Source organism: Taeniopygia guttata, chromosome 1A, assembly GCF_048771995.1.
Source record: "Taeniopygia guttata chromosome 1A, bTaeGut7.mat, whole genome shotgun sequence".
Lineage (NCBI taxonomy): Eukaryota > Metazoa > Chordata > Aves > Passeriformes > Estrildidae > Taeniopygia > Taeniopygia guttata.
In genome coordinates, this window is record NC_133025.1 from 45,373,634 (window position 1) to 45,392,879 (window position 19,246).

General features: G+C 35.1%; 1 protein-coding gene across 13 annotated transcripts in view; it reads right to left on the reverse strand.

The window, feature by feature from the left end:
* The window catches only part of ANKS1B (ankyrin repeat and sterile alpha motif domain containing 1B), a 404,826-nt gene that overhangs the window by 238,933 nt on the left and 146,647 nt on the right, over positions 1-19,246 (reverse strand). For all 13 annotated transcript variants that reach the window (XM_030262159.4, XM_072923255.1, XM_072923243.1 and 10 more), the window contains one exon: positions 10,490-10,670. In XM_030262159.4, the coding sequence (XP_030118019.4) occupies positions 10,490-10,670 (181 nt within the window). The remainder of the gene's footprint in view (positions 1-10,489; positions 10,671-19,246) is intronic.

The following is a 19,246-nucleotide window of genomic DNA, read 5'->3' on the forward strand; positions in this document are numbered from 1 at the left end:
GCTGTTCCAGTGCCCAAACACCCTCTGGGTGAAGAACTGTGTTCTAATAGCCAACCTAAACCTCCCCTGACACAAGTTCAGGTCATTCCCTCGAGTCCTGTCACTGGTCACCAAAGAGAAGTAACATTACAGCTCTCAAGCATGCTTACATATATATATATGTGTGCATGTGTGTGTATCTGGTATCTTGATACTTTGATAAATTAAAAGTTGCTCAGGGAGCATTATATTTGAAGAAAAACTTAAATTTAAAAAAGCTGGGCCCTAGAGATGCATTAATATTAAACTAGATTTTTAATTAAAGTTGTACTAAAACGGAATGGTGAAATTATTTTTTGCATGTCATTGTGTTTTCACATATAGATTGAGGTTTTGCAGGGAGATTTTTCTTACTTGACAAACAAGCATCTTGGAAACAATTGCATAAGGACATACTTCTCTCTACAGCCACTTAGAGCCTGACTTGTGCCAGAAACACAGATCCCATTATCAAAGCTACAATCAACATGATACTTTAAAAAAGAGACTGCAGGTAATATTACATTGATCATCAGAAGTGTGACACAAACTCCTTGGTGTGTGTTCCCTCTACCGTTGACAGAATGGATTTTGGGAGGAAGAATTATAGAGAAATTTGCCATTCTATGAGATATGTCTGGAGGCACCAATTCTTTAATATTTTCTTTAAAAATAAAATTCATAGGAGACAATTAATGTTATTCCTTGTGAGTGGTAGAAGTTTGATCTAGAGTTCTTTCTTAAGAGGGCACTGTTTTTATTGGACGCAAAATGAGTACACAGAAGCTTGGTAAGTTCAAAAGAGAAAAAGAGCTAATTTTATTTCTGACCTCGCAATATATAGAGTTCTAAAAGTGACAATGGACTGGAGGATGCAATTGCCATCTCTCCAACCACATTGGTTAAACCAACAGTCTACCAATTCTCTCCTCCTACAAAGAAGAATGTAAAACAATCATTATTTACATGAACAGTGCGTGAGAACTCCAGTAGAAATATGTAAACATCTGAAGGCATGGAAAACTTTTAAAAGAACTTTAAAACCTTCAAAAGAATTATAAAAGAAAATTTAACATTTTTAAAAATCAGGGCAACAGGGCACTTCAGCATGACTTAAATATTAAGAAAGCATATATAATGCCACTACAGAGTAAGTTTGCAACACTTTTATCCTTGTAAATACATAAACAATAATGAGAGCTAAAAAAAAACACCAACAAAAGCAAAAATATGTATTTCCTTCTAAATTATTTTAAAAAGGTCTTTCTTTGATATAAGAAAAATATGCATAACTAGGAAAAAAAAAAAAAGCCAAGAGAGTAGCTCAGTTGGTCAGAGCATGCTGCTAATAACACCAAGGTTGTAGCTTCAATCCCTATATGGGCCATGCACTTAAGAGTTGGACTTTATGATTTTTGTGGTTCCTTCTAGCTCAGAATATTCTGTGATTAGAAAATTATTCTGTCTCAGGAATTGAGAATCTTAGTCTTATGAATAGTGCTGTTGAAATGCAGAAAATTGGCATCAGATTTGCTGGGTGCAAGTGACACAAATAAAAGCTCTAGAATAAAAACAGTGAACCCACTTTTTATTCTTCTGAGTTCTTAAATTATTATTGAAACAAAAGATGGAACTCCTTCGTGGTGATTAGATACTTAGTTAAGTGTGTAACTCCTTGCAAAATTCCTTGTGGGAACAAAATCTGCATATGGCTTGCATGGAGAATGGATCCATTCATAGAACATACATAGAGAAAGGTTACATATTACACAAGAAGCACACAGGAGGTGCTTGTGCTTAGGAGGACCTTGGGCTGCAAATACTCAACGGTTGTAACACTCTGAAGAGGTGTCACTATGCCACTGTTTTCCAATTATGCATTTCCCAAAGGCATTAATAATCAGTCAAATAGGGCACAGGGTAGGTGAAACTTTACTCTTATTCAGACCAATCACCAATTATTATCTGTCCTCCTGTTTTTGCTAAACTTATGAGAACTTATTTGTTTGGGTATCTGACAGTTCTGACATATTTTCAGAGTACAGCTTTGTATATTCCCCAGACATGGCCATGTGCACCTTCTTCTTCAAATTTTTCTTCTTCAAATGAGTAAGTCCAAGCTCCCAGTGAACCCTCCACATAGCTCTAAGAAGATAGTTAATCTCTCACTATGTAAAAATTAGAAATGTAAAAAAAGTCCTTTCTCTTTATTCCACTTTACTGTTAGAGCTACATTACAATTATAAATACTACTGAAAATTCATATACATAATTTTTATGATCAAGTGCTAAATTAGGTGTAACATATAGTGTTTCTGTGGATTTTCTGAGAAATTTTGAGTTTCAATTTTATTATACACTGAATTTGTACAATCAGTAATTTCTACCAAAAGGTAGAAATGTTCCTGAAAGCAAGGAATATTTTAAAATTTTTTAAACCTGCTATTACTTTTTAAATTTCAAATTACAAATCAAACTAGCCACTGTATAGAAGTTACTCAATATAGCAAGAACCAGATGCAAATATTTAATCTTGTTTCACAGTAAGATCTACTCAGTCATTCTTAAATTCATGAAATTGTCTCAGATTTATTGACCAAATGCTGCTGAAAAAAGGGTTTTCAAGGCTGGAATCAAAATTCTGAAACTCATAGCATCATATCCATTTTAGGAAAAATGACAGTGCCTATTCCAGAATGAGGGAGACTGGTGTTCAGTTTTGGTCTTTCACTAAATGGCTTCAAAGCTTAATTTTCCACAAGAACACTATCATCAGCAATGCACTCTGATATTTGTCATGTTTACATTGCTCAGCTAGAGCTGTTTATAAAATACATAATTAATTCACTAATGAGGAAGACTGACTCTAACCTAGTTTTTGGATATTCACCAAAGGTAAAGAAGGCTTGTTTTCCCACCCCCATTTTTATATACGGCTTGGAACTACATAAAGAGGGAGGATTGTTACATCAAATGATACTAACATTACAATGGGCCAGCAAGGAACAGAAACAAAGAAAGAAATTTAGTGAGTTGCGGGCAAGAGAGAGAAACAAGAATTGTCTTTAATTTCAGAATGGCCTTAGGAGAAAACTTTTTTTTTTGTTGTTACTGACTAGTGTATTATACAGAGAGCTTTTTGTTTTTCTTAAAACTGGACATCACTAATTATACCCAGAGGACTAAAATTTCTACAAAAAAAGACACAGATCTTTGCTATTTTCTTAAGTTCTAATCATCTCACATGTGGCTTGGAAATACATCTGGTGAGTAGAAAGCTTTCTAAAAGATACAAAGGAGAAGAAGCAGAAAAGCAATTAAATATGAATAAGAGGACATGACACAGGAAAAGAAAAATAAATTGAAATGTAAGATAGAATATTCTAAATAATGTTACAATCAGTTTAAGTGCATTTACAGGGTCAAAGAAAGCTACAAACAATACAAACAATATTGTAAGGAATTTAAGACTGAGACATCAAGTGCTCATTGCCTTCATCTTGCAATGGCAATTCTTCTGACTGATGAAGTGAAGAAGTTTTCAAGAGCATCCCTCCAGAGTTTGGTCAATCTCATTTACAAAATGTCCAATCAAAAGATAAGGGAACAATATAAAGTATGGTGACATCCTAAAGACTAAAAGAGTCTGTCTCCTCAAATGGTCATACTACAAATTAAAGTGTTATTTTACTTCTAGCTCAGTTAAAAAAACCAAACAAACAAACAAAAAAAAAAAAACAAAAAAAAACCCTCAAAAACAAAACAGCAAAGCAAAGAGCTGACTAAGATGACAATATGAGTATTGTCTATAGTTACTCTGCTTCTAGAGATGGCTAAGAATTGTAAATGACACATTACAGAAAATATTTTTTCATTTGACCTTACATGTCAGGATATTTATTACACCTGGAAAAAACTAAATTAAATGTAGATAAATAACATTTTAAATTATATTGCTTCTAACAATGGCACTCATAACTTCAAAATAAAATTCCTCAAAAGAAGGTCCTTAGACAGTCCTTATTGACTTAATATGGTAGTATCTATTGCTCCTTCAGGGAATCATTTTATGGTGTGATGAAGCACTTTTTTATCTGTGATGAAACCTCTCAAGGAAGGGGATGTATGCAACTAAATGAAGTGCAAACGATTTTAATAGTTGCAGATAGACATGTATACAAACATGCATACATTGCAGTAAGCTATCCATTATGCTTACTTCAGAGGCAAAAAAAGATTCAGAGAAATAGCCAACTCCTGGACCTGGCAGCAATGTAACACACAGTGCTCCTAAGGATCCTGAGGGAAATTTTCCCCACTTTTAGGACAGTCTCTAAAATTTTCATCTCCAGCATTATCACAGCATTGCTCTACTTCCTACCTTCTTCCTTGCCAGACAAAGGCTTAAGAATACAGGCTTTCAAAATTAGTCAAAATACCCTAAGTATTCGAATGTAATACTGTATTGTCAACAATAGCTAACGGGCTTTATTCAGAGTAAGCAAATAATGTGAGTGAAAAGAGCAAATCCTGTGAAGCATAGCCATTTGAACAAAAGACAGGCAGGCACATGGCTCAACCCATCTTTCCACATGTGGTCAGATGGTTCAGAATTTGATTTGAAAAGAGATAAGCTGTTCATGTCATTCCTTGTTTGATTAACACATCCAGTGCTATATCTGACAACAGAGATTCAAGACCCATCTGCAGTTTTATTCCCTCAATATGCTTGCTAAAAATAGTTTTATTTTCATCTTACTTTACCATTTCTTAGCAGTCACCATGTCCACATAGTGAGTGATATATGAGACAGCATGTTTGGAGAGCAGGTTCACATGAACAACTAAGTGGGTTTAGCCTGGATAGTTCATTTAAGCCTGAGAAAAGACTGAATGACAATACTGTAGAGGCATTACTGAAGGGCTGTCATGAAGTTTAAGTTGGAATAACATAGTTAATTCCAAGGAGATTACCTTTAAGTTCAGCGGCATATTGTATCTAATATTTCATGAAAGCACTAGCACAAACCAATTTCTTGCAAAAAGGTATACTGCTTTTGATTGGAACAAAAGGAATTGGTTTCAGCCACAGCTGTCCAGGTATTGCCTCAGAAGACTTTTCTGCCACTAGATTTTTGGATGTGTTGACATATTTATAACACTGAGATATAATTACAATGAGCTCCATGAAATACATTGCTTTGAAATTAGATTGTGCAAAGACAGTAATAGTTAACAAAAAGAAGTTTATAATATTAATCAACCCTACATTTCTCTGTCCCTGTGGGACAGTGTTTTGCCTTGGATAACTGTGCAAAGGCTGAAATTAGAAGCAGTAAAAAGAAGGGCAACATAAGGAGACCTCAACATGCTACATCTGCTGGACAAGTTAATTAGAACAAAAAATAAACTGTATGAGACAGTACTGAGCATGATCCCCAGTAGAAGTTCCTGGAATAGCTCTACTGTGTCTTACTAATTACATTCGGCTGAATGTAGCAATAAATTATAGGGAAAAACAGATAATCTTTGCAGATGAAAAGGCTCAAATTAACCTATTTTGAAGATGCCTTGGCAGAAATTGTTGCATTGTAATCAAGAAGATCATGAAGAAAATTAAAAACCAGAAAAAAGAGGCCTGAATTTGACCTTCCAAGCCATTTCATCTGGAAAAGAGTTTTCAATCAATGACAAGTTGGTACAGACTGGTAATACAAGTTTTTTTTAGATATTACCTCACTGGATGTACAGGTGTCTGGATAAAGGAGGTTGGAAAGCCTTATCTACCAAAATTTCTTGATTATTCTTATTTCATTACAAGTCAATATTCTCCCTTTTTTCTGTCATTTGAAGGCAATGTGTTCTTTTGCTAATTAGTGAGGTTTTGTTAACAAAGACAGTGTACCATGAACTTGTATACAGCACACCCAAAAAAATGCTCTGGCAATAGAAGTTACTTTCTTCTTCTTTGTATTCCTTTCATTTTGTATTTCACTTCTAGTTCCAAAGGTTCCAAAACCTTTTATAATTGAAGAAACAAGGCTTGAAGAGTCTACATAGACATCAGAGTTTGATCTTTTCATATCAAGTCTTAATACATAAGATAATTGAATGAGAAAGTAATGTTGACAAATACATGACCTACTTTGAAGAGCAGCTTTGCTATTGTCACATAAAGAAATGTTCCTGCACCAGAATAAATTCTGACTGTATAAAGGAATGCAACATAGCCAAGAATTTTAGGCCTGATCTCTGAAAGAAGTTTCTAATTCTAATAGGTTGTATTTCTTGATTGTCTCAAAAGAAAAAGACAAAACTCCAATTTTATGCTTTTAGGGCTGGTTTTGCTTCTAAAATAGGACTTGTGAGACAGAACCATTTAATCAGATATGTACTGTAAAGAAAGATCTGAAGACACTTATAGAAGGAATCGAAGGTGTGACTCAAATATAACTTTTTCAAAAGTAAAAGGAAAAAAAATTATAGTCTACACATTAAAGATTAAATTCTCAAATTGTTTATTCTGGGTTGTTTTAAGGAAAAATGTAGCCTTAGATGTATTAAATGTCTCTCACAGTCAGAGAACATGGCATATAAAAGCAGTTACAGCTACTTTAAGGTCCACTGGAGACAGCATTTCTAACTAAGAGATGAATTCAGTAAATACTTCTCAGTGCCACACCAAGATGAGAGAAAAAATGTATCCTTGTTTACAATGAATGGCATACTGAACTTATTGAAAATGTACAGATTTTCACAGGTTGAAAATAAAGATTGTAATGAGATTACCTTCACACATCTGCTGGTGTTTTTGCTGCATACATGAATCTGAGTACAGACCTATTTTGTGAGCTGAAACAGAACAAGAACCTGTGCAGAACTGTCTTTTTAATTTCATGGCCCAATTATACTCGGGACAAGAAGACAAAATGAAATTATATGGGTTGGAGAAAGTTCCATTATTTGCACTGATCAAGTAAAAATGAAAATCATCCAGACCAACGGTTTCAGCTGCAAGTGTTGATTGTGCCAAGCTGCTGTTACCAAAAGACCACAATTTTGTTGTCTTCAATCTTTAAGATTTACAGTTTCTAGAGAACTTGAGGGATATAGAAAACAAAGCAGAGATCTCTTAGGTAGGCATTTCCCTGAAAGCCCAGGCTGCCATCTCCCGCAGTGAATTATCTTGCACGTCTGTGGTCTTAGTTCATGATCAAAGTAACATGAGGAACATCTCACAAACAACAATCACCTGATTATCAGGTATTTAATTTTTCATGTGTGTTATCTTACAGAACACCTACTAAACATGTACTCAGATGATGAAGAAAATTACAGGCATCTTCCTGGGACAGAGTTACCCACAGAAATGACTTCCCTGTGCAATGAAGTGGTCTCACTTTTAGTTCAGTAACTTCCTATACCACCAAGTGTAGTGGCTGATATTACTGGGATGCACTGGCCTCCAGCTTGAGGTGAAATGCAATGCTATGTAAGCATGACCATTCACTTGGAATCTGAGAATGCTTCTCTGATGTCAATGATCTAGCACCAGAGAAAGCCCTGAAAAGAAGTCATGCCAACGCTGCATTCACATACTCTGCCCTACACATACTGGAAAGAGAGAAATGTTGCCAACTTATTGCAGGTTCTTCCACCAGTTAAAGTTCAAAACAAAGGACAGAACCTTTATTCTCACATCAGGCAACCTGATTTTAAGATATCTGCTGCCATCCATGCATACAATGTACCTGGTTTCTTTAACTCTACAATGCTATCTGATGTCAAAGCTGAAGCACATATTTAGCATTGTACGTGGCCTGTTCTCCAGATAATTAATCAGAAATGTTGTCATGTACTGTCATTCAAATAATATGTCTCAGATATTAAATATATCTTTGTAAGAGTTTTTCTATGTGATAAAAATACACTTCTTAAAAATCGGGACCCCTGTTTCAGGTGATGTAGGGAATTAGCAAACACCAAGAGCAAAACTGTGATCCCCAAACATAAAAAGGAACCATCAACAACAGGCTGATTAATCTTTGGTAGCAGACTACTAAAAGTAGTCTAGACTACCTGAGGTAAAGGTAAAATTATGATGATTTTAGAATAATTATTTTGTTGTATTCATCTCTCACTTTTATCTGAATTATAATGAAACACTGCAAATTTCTTGAAAAAAACATTAAAAAGCACTGTAATTGAGTAGGGAAATACTTACGCCTTATTTAGATGGAAGTTTCTGATTTAGAAATCCTGTAAAAAGTATTTAAATTGTTTCACTTAAATGCACAAAAATCTTCAATTAAACTAACCATTATTTTAAGATGCAGACTTTCCACGAATTTTCAGAAGGTTATAGTTAGGTCATATGATGAGTTGTATTTGTTGTCACTGTAGAACTTGAAAAGAAACAAGAGACCTTTCAGTGAAACAACAGCCAGCTAACAGAACACTGTTTCTGCTGTTCCTTGCTGACCATTATTATTCCAGGTTCAGCTTTTCAATTTTAGATAAGAGACAAGCCTTAAAAACTTTTCCGAGAGAAGCAATTTTGATGTGTTCCTTCCAGATTTTGTTACTCTCTTTCCACATTAGTACTCCTTGTCTCTTGCAGAGTTAAAATGCATCATCTATCAGTAAGGAGTCAAAACTAACTAAATGATCAAAATAAAGATGAGTTTTTTCATTCAAGGTAATATTGTGTCTAATATAGGATCCTGTATATTACTTAAATAATTCTAGGATACCAGCTGAAAATGGAGGGCGGAATTATAATTTTATTGTAATTATCTCATTTACAAATGGTAAATTAAAGATTACTGATGGTAAAATGTACTATTGAAAAGCTTGTCAAAGATACCCTGAACTTCAGTAATTCTGCCTGTTATTTTTTCTTAGCTTTCTGACCAGCTTTCACTCAATCCATTAGTCAAATCATCCCCAAATTAGAAGCATAAAATTCTAAGAAGCATGACCTTATAGTCCCAATCTCAGATAAAATTAAATGCAGTAATTACAAGTTATTGAGTGTAGATTTAACCAAAGAAGGTAAGAGTCAAGTGAATCCAGATACAATGAAGAACTTAAACAGAATTATGCAACAGCAGAAATCTGGAAAAGTTAATTATCTAAAATCATTGAATGTTCTTTCTGTTTTCTTATCTTTGCTTTTAAACATCAAGAAATATTTAGTATCATTCAACTACCCAGAATAAAATTGTGATTGCTGAGGAGAATTTACCATAGAAAAAAACTAGTAACAACAGAAAACACCCAAAACATGAAAGAATCAAATGCCCCCAGACCTAGGAATAAAAGATACAATTCAAATTGTTTCCAGTTATGTTTGAAAATATTTGCTATATACTTGATATAAGCACCTTTTAGTTTCAAAGATAATACATACTGTCTTTGTTTACATTAAATAAAAAATATATGAATAATCTCTTATCATTTTCTCTCTCTCTTCATCAAAGAAGATAGGATTTCTCACTCTTATTTCACAATAGTTCCCTAAACATATAGTTTTCTATTGATCTAGCTATGAAATTATTTTTTTTCAATCTCTACCAACTAGGAATGAAGAGGATTCATCTCATTCAAGACCAATGCTACAAAAACCAATTGATAAGTTTGCACTGAATTTCAACATTTTTATTATTTTTATTTTATAGTAATCTACTCCTATTTATATTTTAAATACAATACCTTTTTAAACTTGATATGCAGATCCCATAAACTAGCTATCAAAGACATTTGTTTCATAACATCAGCTTTCCTAAATACTATAGACTTCTGCCACAAATTTACCCTAAATAAAGCAACCTTTATATGGCATTTGAAAGGACAAAGGTAAATGCTTGGTTTACTGACAATTTCCTATTCTTGAAGCTTTGATCTGTGAAAAAGGAAATATTTTAGTCCTTTTTAAAGCATTTTCATTATGTAAATCTCTGTTTACAGATAAAACCTTCCCCATTCCATCCCTCCATTCAATTCTTATCATCAGAGCAAATACATTGAAGTTTTACACTATTGAAGAAACAATCACAGGCTTCTTAGAAATCTTCTCTTCCTCATCTTTATTGGTGGGTACATAATGATTTCTAATTACATTCTTTCAACTTAAAATTCTTATTGGAGTATATTGACCACACAATGATGAAAGTAGATGTATGAATCACCATGATTTGAAAAACTATAATACCTAAATTCTAGGCAAATCTGGAAATTAAAGGGGTTTTATTCAAAAAATAATATTCAGGACAAAAGTATGTCTCATAATACTGTTCTTAAAATATCAGAAGTCATTGTAGAGTAGTAAGAAAAAAAATTAGGAATAATTCTGTGTATTTATAATAAATGTATTTTACTACCAAAGACAACAGCAATTACTACTTAAACCCAAAGACCTAAAGTTTTATAAAGCTTTTTTGACAGAAAAAGTAAGGTTCTTTTTTCTATACCTGTAAGTTCTTTCTCTTCAAGACTGTATTCCAGAGATCCAAAGGAATAATTAGCTGGACTGATTGCAGGAGTAGAAACAAAACTTGCACAGCCAATGGAAGGGTTGATTTCAAAATAATTGTGGCCGTGATTCATTCGGTGAAATTCCAGAGAAGATACTATGGATGTACGTTGCTTTGGCTACAAGAAAAATAGAAATTTTTATTTGGCATGAAAAATACAGACTTTCTATATAGTTTTCACCACTTGACATTTAATAAACCTTTCTCTGGTTTTCCTGTTTTTATTTGGCTCAAAGGTCATAGTAGTAAAAATAATTTCATATGACAATCTATAGTGTGTAGAGATATTTTCCTTCTAAAATCTGGATTAATTTTTATTAGAAAAAAGCATGTCTTCATTCTAATCAATTTAATTCAACATAAAATAGGCCTTTACAGCCTTGCATATAATAATTTCAATCATCTTTTGGTAAGAAAGGGAGCTCTTCACCAGCTGCATTGCTGGGTACATCTCGCAAAACAATTAGACTGCTGATGCCTGTATAATGAAGTTTACTAAATAATACCAAGTGCCCATCACTCGAAAGCCACCCTCTGCTGTTTATTCCATTTATGAATATGCCTCAAATATTCAATGACTGAAATGTCTGGAAGCTTAAGGGAAAAGTGTCAGCGTAAAAAACACATGAAAATCAAACTTTGTGCATGAGTTTTCATGGAACAATTAAACAACTTGGTACTACTTTATTTTAAATATTTACTTTCAAAGGAAACCTCAAGAGTCCATTTAATGGTTGTGCTTTGGATTGCAGAGCAGTTTTAAAGCATGAGAAACTAATTTATTTTGGGTGGATCTATACCATCAGATGTAGAAATTAAATTTATATAATGAGTTCATCAGGTCAGCAACAACTTTTTCACTGCATGGACTTGTTCCCATTTCACTGCACTATGTACTAGTGCAGGCATAAACTTAGTGGTCAATATCACGGCTTTTAAGCCACAGACCACTGCTGGTTTGCAATGCCATGCTAAATAGGCTGTTGCAGCACTCATTTGGTTCTAAACCCACAATACTCTAACACCACCATGCTCCTTCCTGCTTCAAGATCAATGACCTGAAACATTAAACGTCTCCAAAACAGAGGTGGCCCTGCATCCACATTTATAGCTGTCTGTATATGCATTTAACAATAGAGAAAACCATCTTAGGAAATTCTGCCTTGGATAACCAAACCCAGACAAAAATAAGAAAAAGAGAGTAAAAGATGTTCCACCTTTTCTTGTTCTAGCATGTCAGGCTTAACATGTCAGAATATTTGTAAGGGTCAAAAATTTGTTCCTTACTAGCATCAAGAGCTAATTATTACCTTTGGGAGCAATAAGATCCTCCTTGCACCACAAAGGTATTCACTGTCCTTTACTTAAAACTACCTGTTAAGTCTATCAATCTATCCCAGTGGAGTAATTTTCAAATTAGTTTTCAGTCAATTTAATTTTTAGGTTACATGTCCTGCAACGCTTTTGTTATAAATACTGAACCAGGCTGTTTTCACAAAAAATTCACCCTTCATATTGGAATGTCAGACAGAAAAATTCAATAGAATTAGGTCTGTATAATGTTGGTTATTTATTCAAGTTGTGTTAGGCATCATGTGAATTAACTGTGTCATGTTAAAACTGAGAAAAAAGGAAAATTTTTGTAATCATCTAAAACTCATCTATGGTCTATTGAATGGACTTTCTTTAATAATTAAAACCAGTTTCTGCTTTGAAAGACTGACACCTAGGTCTAGTTATTTAATGGAAGAGTTAAATGAACAGGGACAGACTCCAACATTAAACAGTGTGATTTGAAGTCATTGTTGGGGATCTAAGCCAAAATAATTCTCAGATAAGACCAAAAACATTAATCTGTATTAATTAAATCTAAATGGCACACTTTTGCTAGACAACAGATTCATGAATGACCTAATTATTTCTAAAACTGAAAATTATCTCTGGTCATTTAGAAGTAAGTTTCTGGCCCCTTCCCAAGCAATGGTGTCTTATCAGATTTGCAGGACTTGAACTCATGTTGAAAAGGGGACACTTAACATGAGGTGTGGTATATGGTTATTTTTAAGCTGAGACAGTTCCTGCCTAAATGGGCAGCTGGAATGGTCCATCTTTGTCTCACAAAGCAGCTCCAAAGGCAACTGCCCTGGCCTTTGCCTAGTCAGCCCTCCAGCCACTGTCCTGTCTGTGTGCCCCTTTCTTAGAGGCAGAATAGCAGCATCTGACACACCATTAGTGGTCAATACCAAGGTGGTTTCACTACCTTATTTTGGACTTGGGCATCATTATTACTAATTCAGAGAACCATATCTCAGCTTAATATGTCTTTCCAATCTATGGCTTCTGCAGAGACCCTCTCTCAGCCTCTAGTACTGTACAGTATAACACTGCTGCAATATATTTGGAGTTAACAAGGTCCATCCATCAACATGTGCCAATCATTTTTCTACATAATTAGTCAGAAATCCAGCATCTAAGCCTTTGTAGCTAACTAAGAAACTAGAGGAATTTTTTTGCACTTGTGCTGTGTCCTGTAAATGTTATGCTGTTAAAGTACACTAGTTGTTCATTAATACATGATTTGAGATGCTTAGTAACCCAGTTTCTGCTGAGTGTATCTCTCTGTCTTTATCTCTCTAAAATGCTATTTGCACAAAAAACAAAATAACAAAAAAAAAACAGTAGAAATGAATCAAGGTTTTTTCTACAGTTAGGGTTAAATTCCATTCCCAATTTCATCAAATTTACAGCATAGCTATTTACATGTACCCTAGGTATTTAAGCTCCCAGAGCAGTCAGTTGAGAGCTAGTCAATAAAATTACAATCTAGTCAATACTATCAACAGTTCAGAGAACAGTTCAGTCACCCTCACTCCAGTCCCCTTGGTATTGATTCCCTTGCCTTAATGCAGGTATCTCCCATCACTGCAGATTCCTTAGGGCATCCCACCTGGCCTCCAGCTGCCATTCGGAAGAGTGCAGGTCTCCCCCATATATGCCCTGTACAATACTTGACATTCTCTCCATGTGCATTTCAAATACACCTCTATAGCACCTATATGACATTAGATTCCTATTTTTAGATAACTGAATTGAATCCTGCTTCTGTCCTGAGCATGATGGGAGATTAGGTCTCTAAATCAGACAGAGATTCTTATATACAGAAATGAAAGCAGAGGTGTTCCAGTCCCAGATTTAATCTCACACCCAGCTCACATTTAGACAAGCTATAGGAATCTTTCCTTAGAATTTGATGTCAATTTCCAGTCTTACTGGAAGTAACCTTGGTTTGCTGATTGCACCTGCCAAAGCCCTGTTTAACTACATTTACCAGGAACTCTTGAGATAGTTGCTGAAAAATCCTAAGATTATTTACTTTATTGAACACCAAAACTCAGTTAGGGGTCAAGTTTTCAGACTTTTGAAACACAAACACAAAACTCTGTCCCAAAGGGATAATCCTTCCTTCACTCTTCAAAGCCAGCTTTGTCACTACATGCCTTCCTTGTACTACTCCAAAGGTCTGGACATTGATCTTAGGGTCAAGGGTCTTAGACAACCCTTGTGAAATTCTGGCATACTTATGGCTTCACTTCACCCCAATAAGCACAGTGCATAGCAGACACTACATCGCAGATTTGTCCTTAAGTAGATTTTTATTCATTACATTCATGTGTTTATCTACTTGTTATGTGTCAATCTATTTCATGACCGATATTTACTTTTAAGGTATTTCTTCACAAATATTATTTCAATTGTCATAATACCAACTTAGAAAACCGTACACCATCCTAAAATAGCATATCAAATCAGGCTAATGAATAAATCTTTTCAATGCATAAGAAAAAATGTCAGTACAAATCTTTAAAGATATTGCAATAATAATATTTAAGTAACTGTTAAATCAGGTATAATAAAAATATTTTCATGTTCAGTCTGTAGTGAACATATATCAATGAAAGATACCCCTTTGAAACGGCAAAAACAAGAAAAGCATCAAAATACACATATTGAATTGCTTTTATATTAAAAAGACAAGCAAGGACTTAATCCCTCCATTAATGGAATTTGCATGCAAATTCTGTAATGCTACCATGACTGGCATGTAACACTATGAGCAGGCAAGGGATCATTCAAATATTTCTTAAAACATTTAGCAGAGGCAGTAGGGCAAAACTCCTTTCTAAATTTAACACCAAAATATTTCTTCAGCTTTGTATTATACTCTGCAATACAAGCTTCTGACTTCACCTTCTTTTACCTTTGGGATTTCTGTACATAGCAATATCATAGCCTTAAAAAAAATAATTCTCGCAACACTCAGTACTATGGCAGAGCTAGTTGCTCCATTTTATAGATGCTGATCTTTCCCAAGGGACAGATACGTGGTTTGTTAAAACACTGAGAAGCAATGAGCCTAAGGAAGTTCTGCATATGGCAAAACCTGACAAATTTCAGCTGCCCTAAACTGGTTTCAGTTGCAATATATCATGCAGAAAATGTATGATAGAAGAGACAACTGCATCTACATTCTCAAATTCTAGTTAGCTCATAAAATACAGACTTACCAAAGAAAGCAAGAGGCTGCAGCCCCTTTCCCCAGGCTCATCTCACATATTTAGCACTATGTAAGTGTACTTATGAGGCCACTTAAATCCCTCATTTTGATACCTGCCCAGATGATTCAATTCTTTCAATTCTCTGATCAACTCACTCCTTCAGAAATTTTCCTTTCTCCAGATTCCTTCTAAAATCTCATTCTATACACTCATTTTCCCTTTCATAGAATCATAGAATGGTTTGAGTTGATAGGAATTTCTAAAGATCATTAGGTCCAAACCCTCTGGAATAAGCTGGGACATCTTCAACTAGACCCAGTTGCTCAGACCCCCATCCAATCTGACCTTGAACACTCCCAGGGTTCTGCAACTTCTCTGGGCACCTCTCTTCTTTTGTTTTCTCCTACTTATTGTTACATTCCTTCCAAAGCTCCTTATGTTACTCTAAAAAGACCTGTACAGTATCTAGTTGATTCCAGTTTTATTTGTTCCAAAATTTGCTTTTCTGTTTTCTCTGTGGTCTTGTCATCAAGGTCTCTCAAACAAACTCCCTCATGGTCCCATCTCACACTGACTTTACAGGCCCTACATCCATCTCATTGTCCTTGAATGCATTCAATTTTAACCTCTGTCCTCCCTTTCAAATACAACTTTCAGATGACTTTTATGGTTTCTGTCTTTTGCCTCAACATTCCAGCATACCATCTCTGTTTCTATTTTTGTCCCTTTTGCTCACGTACATAAAAGCCAAAAACATTCAAAATTTTGTCAGTAAAATACAGGACAGGACAGGCTTCCTTGCTTTCTCCTGTCTCCAGTCTGATTTGCAGAAATCATCAGTTTTGATACATTCTCATCAGTCCATGCTGCTGTCAAGAATTATTTAATTTATAGGATCTGAACTAAGGTGATCAAGTAGCCTTGAAATTGGAAAAACTGGAGATTACAATGATTCTGCATTTGATTTATCTATGTCACCTAGAAGTGCAAGACTAATTCAGTGTACTGAATTATTACTATACTAGAGAATCAATTATTCTGTCAAGCTTCAAAATACCATGTTGAACAAGTTGAAGAAATATTTTCTTTTTAACACAGTAATATAATTTTCTCTTTTTTCATTTCACAAAACTTTATCTTATAGTATGACAACAATTAAAAATAAAATATAGGCAGTTTCAGCACCCATCTTGACATTCTTGATTTTACTTGTCAATATTTTAATTAAGAGCAGAAAGCAGAAAATACACAGAGGCTGGCACCTAATATATCCCAAGCAGACACAACAGGCAGCTTAAAAAAAAAAAAAATTAAAGAAAAACGCTTTCACTGTTTTTTAGCTGTAGATCTTTTATGATACTAAAAACATAATGCATTCTGAAACCAAATTAATTTTAATGACATGATAGAGTCAAAGTCCGAGCGATTTCTATTTGATTGATTATTAATTTAGAAAAAGACACTGCTGGCATCCTGCATGACCAGGAAGTGCATATTACTTTAGGGCAATCTCATGGTCCCTCAGAATACTTGGATCACTTTTCTGTCAGTACCATGCTCATGCCACAGACTCAGCTCTTTTGTGTAGCCTGGGGTCAGGAAGCTCTGCTGTGTGACTCTGGGGGCCACACAGACACAGAGCTTTCTGCTCTTCTCCGTGCACATTATCCTAGCTCTGCCTTGAATGCCCCCCACTGCAGTATGTCATTAAAGGTCAGAGGGTTGCTGCCCCCTCTACCTGTGGTCTTATTTCAGATGACAAATCACACAGGAAACAAATTATGGAAAAAGTTGGTCTCCCTCCAGTTTCTATTTTCCTTGCCTTCTCCTTTTATTTTAGTTGCAACCATATTGCAGCTGTGGGTTCTGAGGAGCAGCAATCCTGAATGCCAAAAACAGCAACACCTTTGGAGCAGTTTCCCTCCTCAACAGATGTGACCAGATTTTGAAGATATACAATTATACCTATCCTGGGAAAACATTACTTGAAATGAGGTCCAAATAGCAAGAGATAAATTTGATAAATAAGAGGAATGTCTCATTCCTCAGATATAAAAATTTTCTATCTTTCAAAAATTAAAATACTGTTATTTTCACTGAAACAGTTGGAAAATGGATGTAAGACCATTTTTTTTCAAAAACCTCGGCTTCCAGCTGCTAGTAACCTCCCCCTTTTCCCCTGCAGATCATGAAAATTTCTTGTGTCATGATATTTTTATATCATAATTTTTGAGGGGCCGGAGTGATGGCTGCTTTTTTTAAGCTGCACGCTACAGACAGCATGGATGTGTGAAAATGTGTACTACCAGATGATGATAAAGGGTTACTGCGTAACTAAGGTGCTCAAAACTCCCCTATATTAACAGAAACAAATGAAAATGCTAAGAAAATAATGTGAGAAACCCATTAAGGCCCAATAGGCAAGTCTTTAATCTTCCAAATTCTGAATGTGTTACTGTTTCCAAGCATTATATGTACTGGGGCAGGGCAACTGGTGTGGATTTGTTCACACCCCTACAATTAAACTTCATTAGGTGTCAGAGAAGGTTCTTCAAGGCAGAATTATCTACCAGGAATGGTGCTTGGTCTATTCGAATCACAAATCAGGCGTGTCAGTGGATATGTTTGGAGAAAGAAAATTGTACACTACAAAAATTATACCCGGGACTGTGTCCATAATTCAACACTGTAGATGACAACTCTGCAGAGCTAAAGCTCATTTTAATGGCATAGATGTTCCTTTCAGTATCTGAACTACTTTTAAAAATAGTGTTTCACCTGTCTGTTACATGTTCATATATGAAAAATGTTTTATATTTCTGCATGATTTGTGTTTATATTGAATCAGAATCATCACCTACAAAATCTCTCCAGGTAAGAAACCAGCTTCAACCAAGAAAGATATATGCATGTACAAGTGACATTCTAAAACTTAACACTCTTCACAGCAGAGTGTTATTCTGCTTTAATTTATATTTGTGTTTTAGTATCCTGTTGAACTGCAATTAAATGCACTTACAAACACTGTTTGCTGTTGTCATTAGTACCATATACTGGGTAGATGTGTTTATGTTTTCGTATTAGACCTAATTAAAATATAGAAATAGAATTATGTTTTATATTACTTGTCAAAGGAGATCTCTTACAGCGCATCTCTTAAATAACATTTCGTTTAATGTTGTTATTAAGTAGTCACAGAGTATCCATTATGCTCCAATGAATTCTCTTTTCAAATATTCTCCTTTGGAGCTGTTACACATCTTCTGCCCATGAATGCTGTGGTAAAATAGGTGGATGTGGGCAGTTGTGTGCTGGGGGAGAGGGGTGTGTAGGAATCAGGCCTCTGAGACAATTCAAACCATAACCTTTTTTTTCTATTTGGTACTCAATATTCCAGAATAAAATAATTTCATAATTCCACCCTATTTTCAGTCATGCATAGATTAATTGCTAACCACATCTTAATGGCATTGACAGTATACCTCTTACTCTGCTTTGCTCCCTTTTTTTCAAGGGCTATTTAGGAGCTTTATTTTTTATTAAACATCATTAGAATGAGAAGACATCAAACTGTGTGCAGTAGATTTGTATAGACATTCCCTGTTACGGAGAGAATAATCTGAAATATATTTACATAGAATCAAGGTCATTGACTGCTGACAACCACCTTAATGTGCCTGCAGCCCTAAGAGATACACATAACATTGGAAACACTATGACAGCTGGGGAAAATCTCCAGACCAGGCACACAAAGGATGAGCACTAAATCTACCCATGTGCAGACTGTAGAATACATTTTTGTTTTAGAGGGTTTGAGGAGTGCTCAGCACCTCCCAGAACTTCATAAAAGCACATACACAGGAGTGGCTTTTACCTTGGATATGATCCCCCACAAAATCATGATTTCCAGTAAAGTTTTTTTGTTGTTTTAAGTCCCATCTGCCCCTTGTGCTAAGCACAGACACAGCACGAAGTCCAGCACCAAAACACAGCAGCTGCAGAAGTGTGCACATGAACAGGAAGCACCGTGTGCCTGCACATTCTTTCTTCACAGTGATTTTCCTGGTTATTCCCTGCCTAGCTGAGCATGTTGTAAGTGGAGCTAAGCACAGAAAGCAGCTCATAGAAGAAAGCTCTT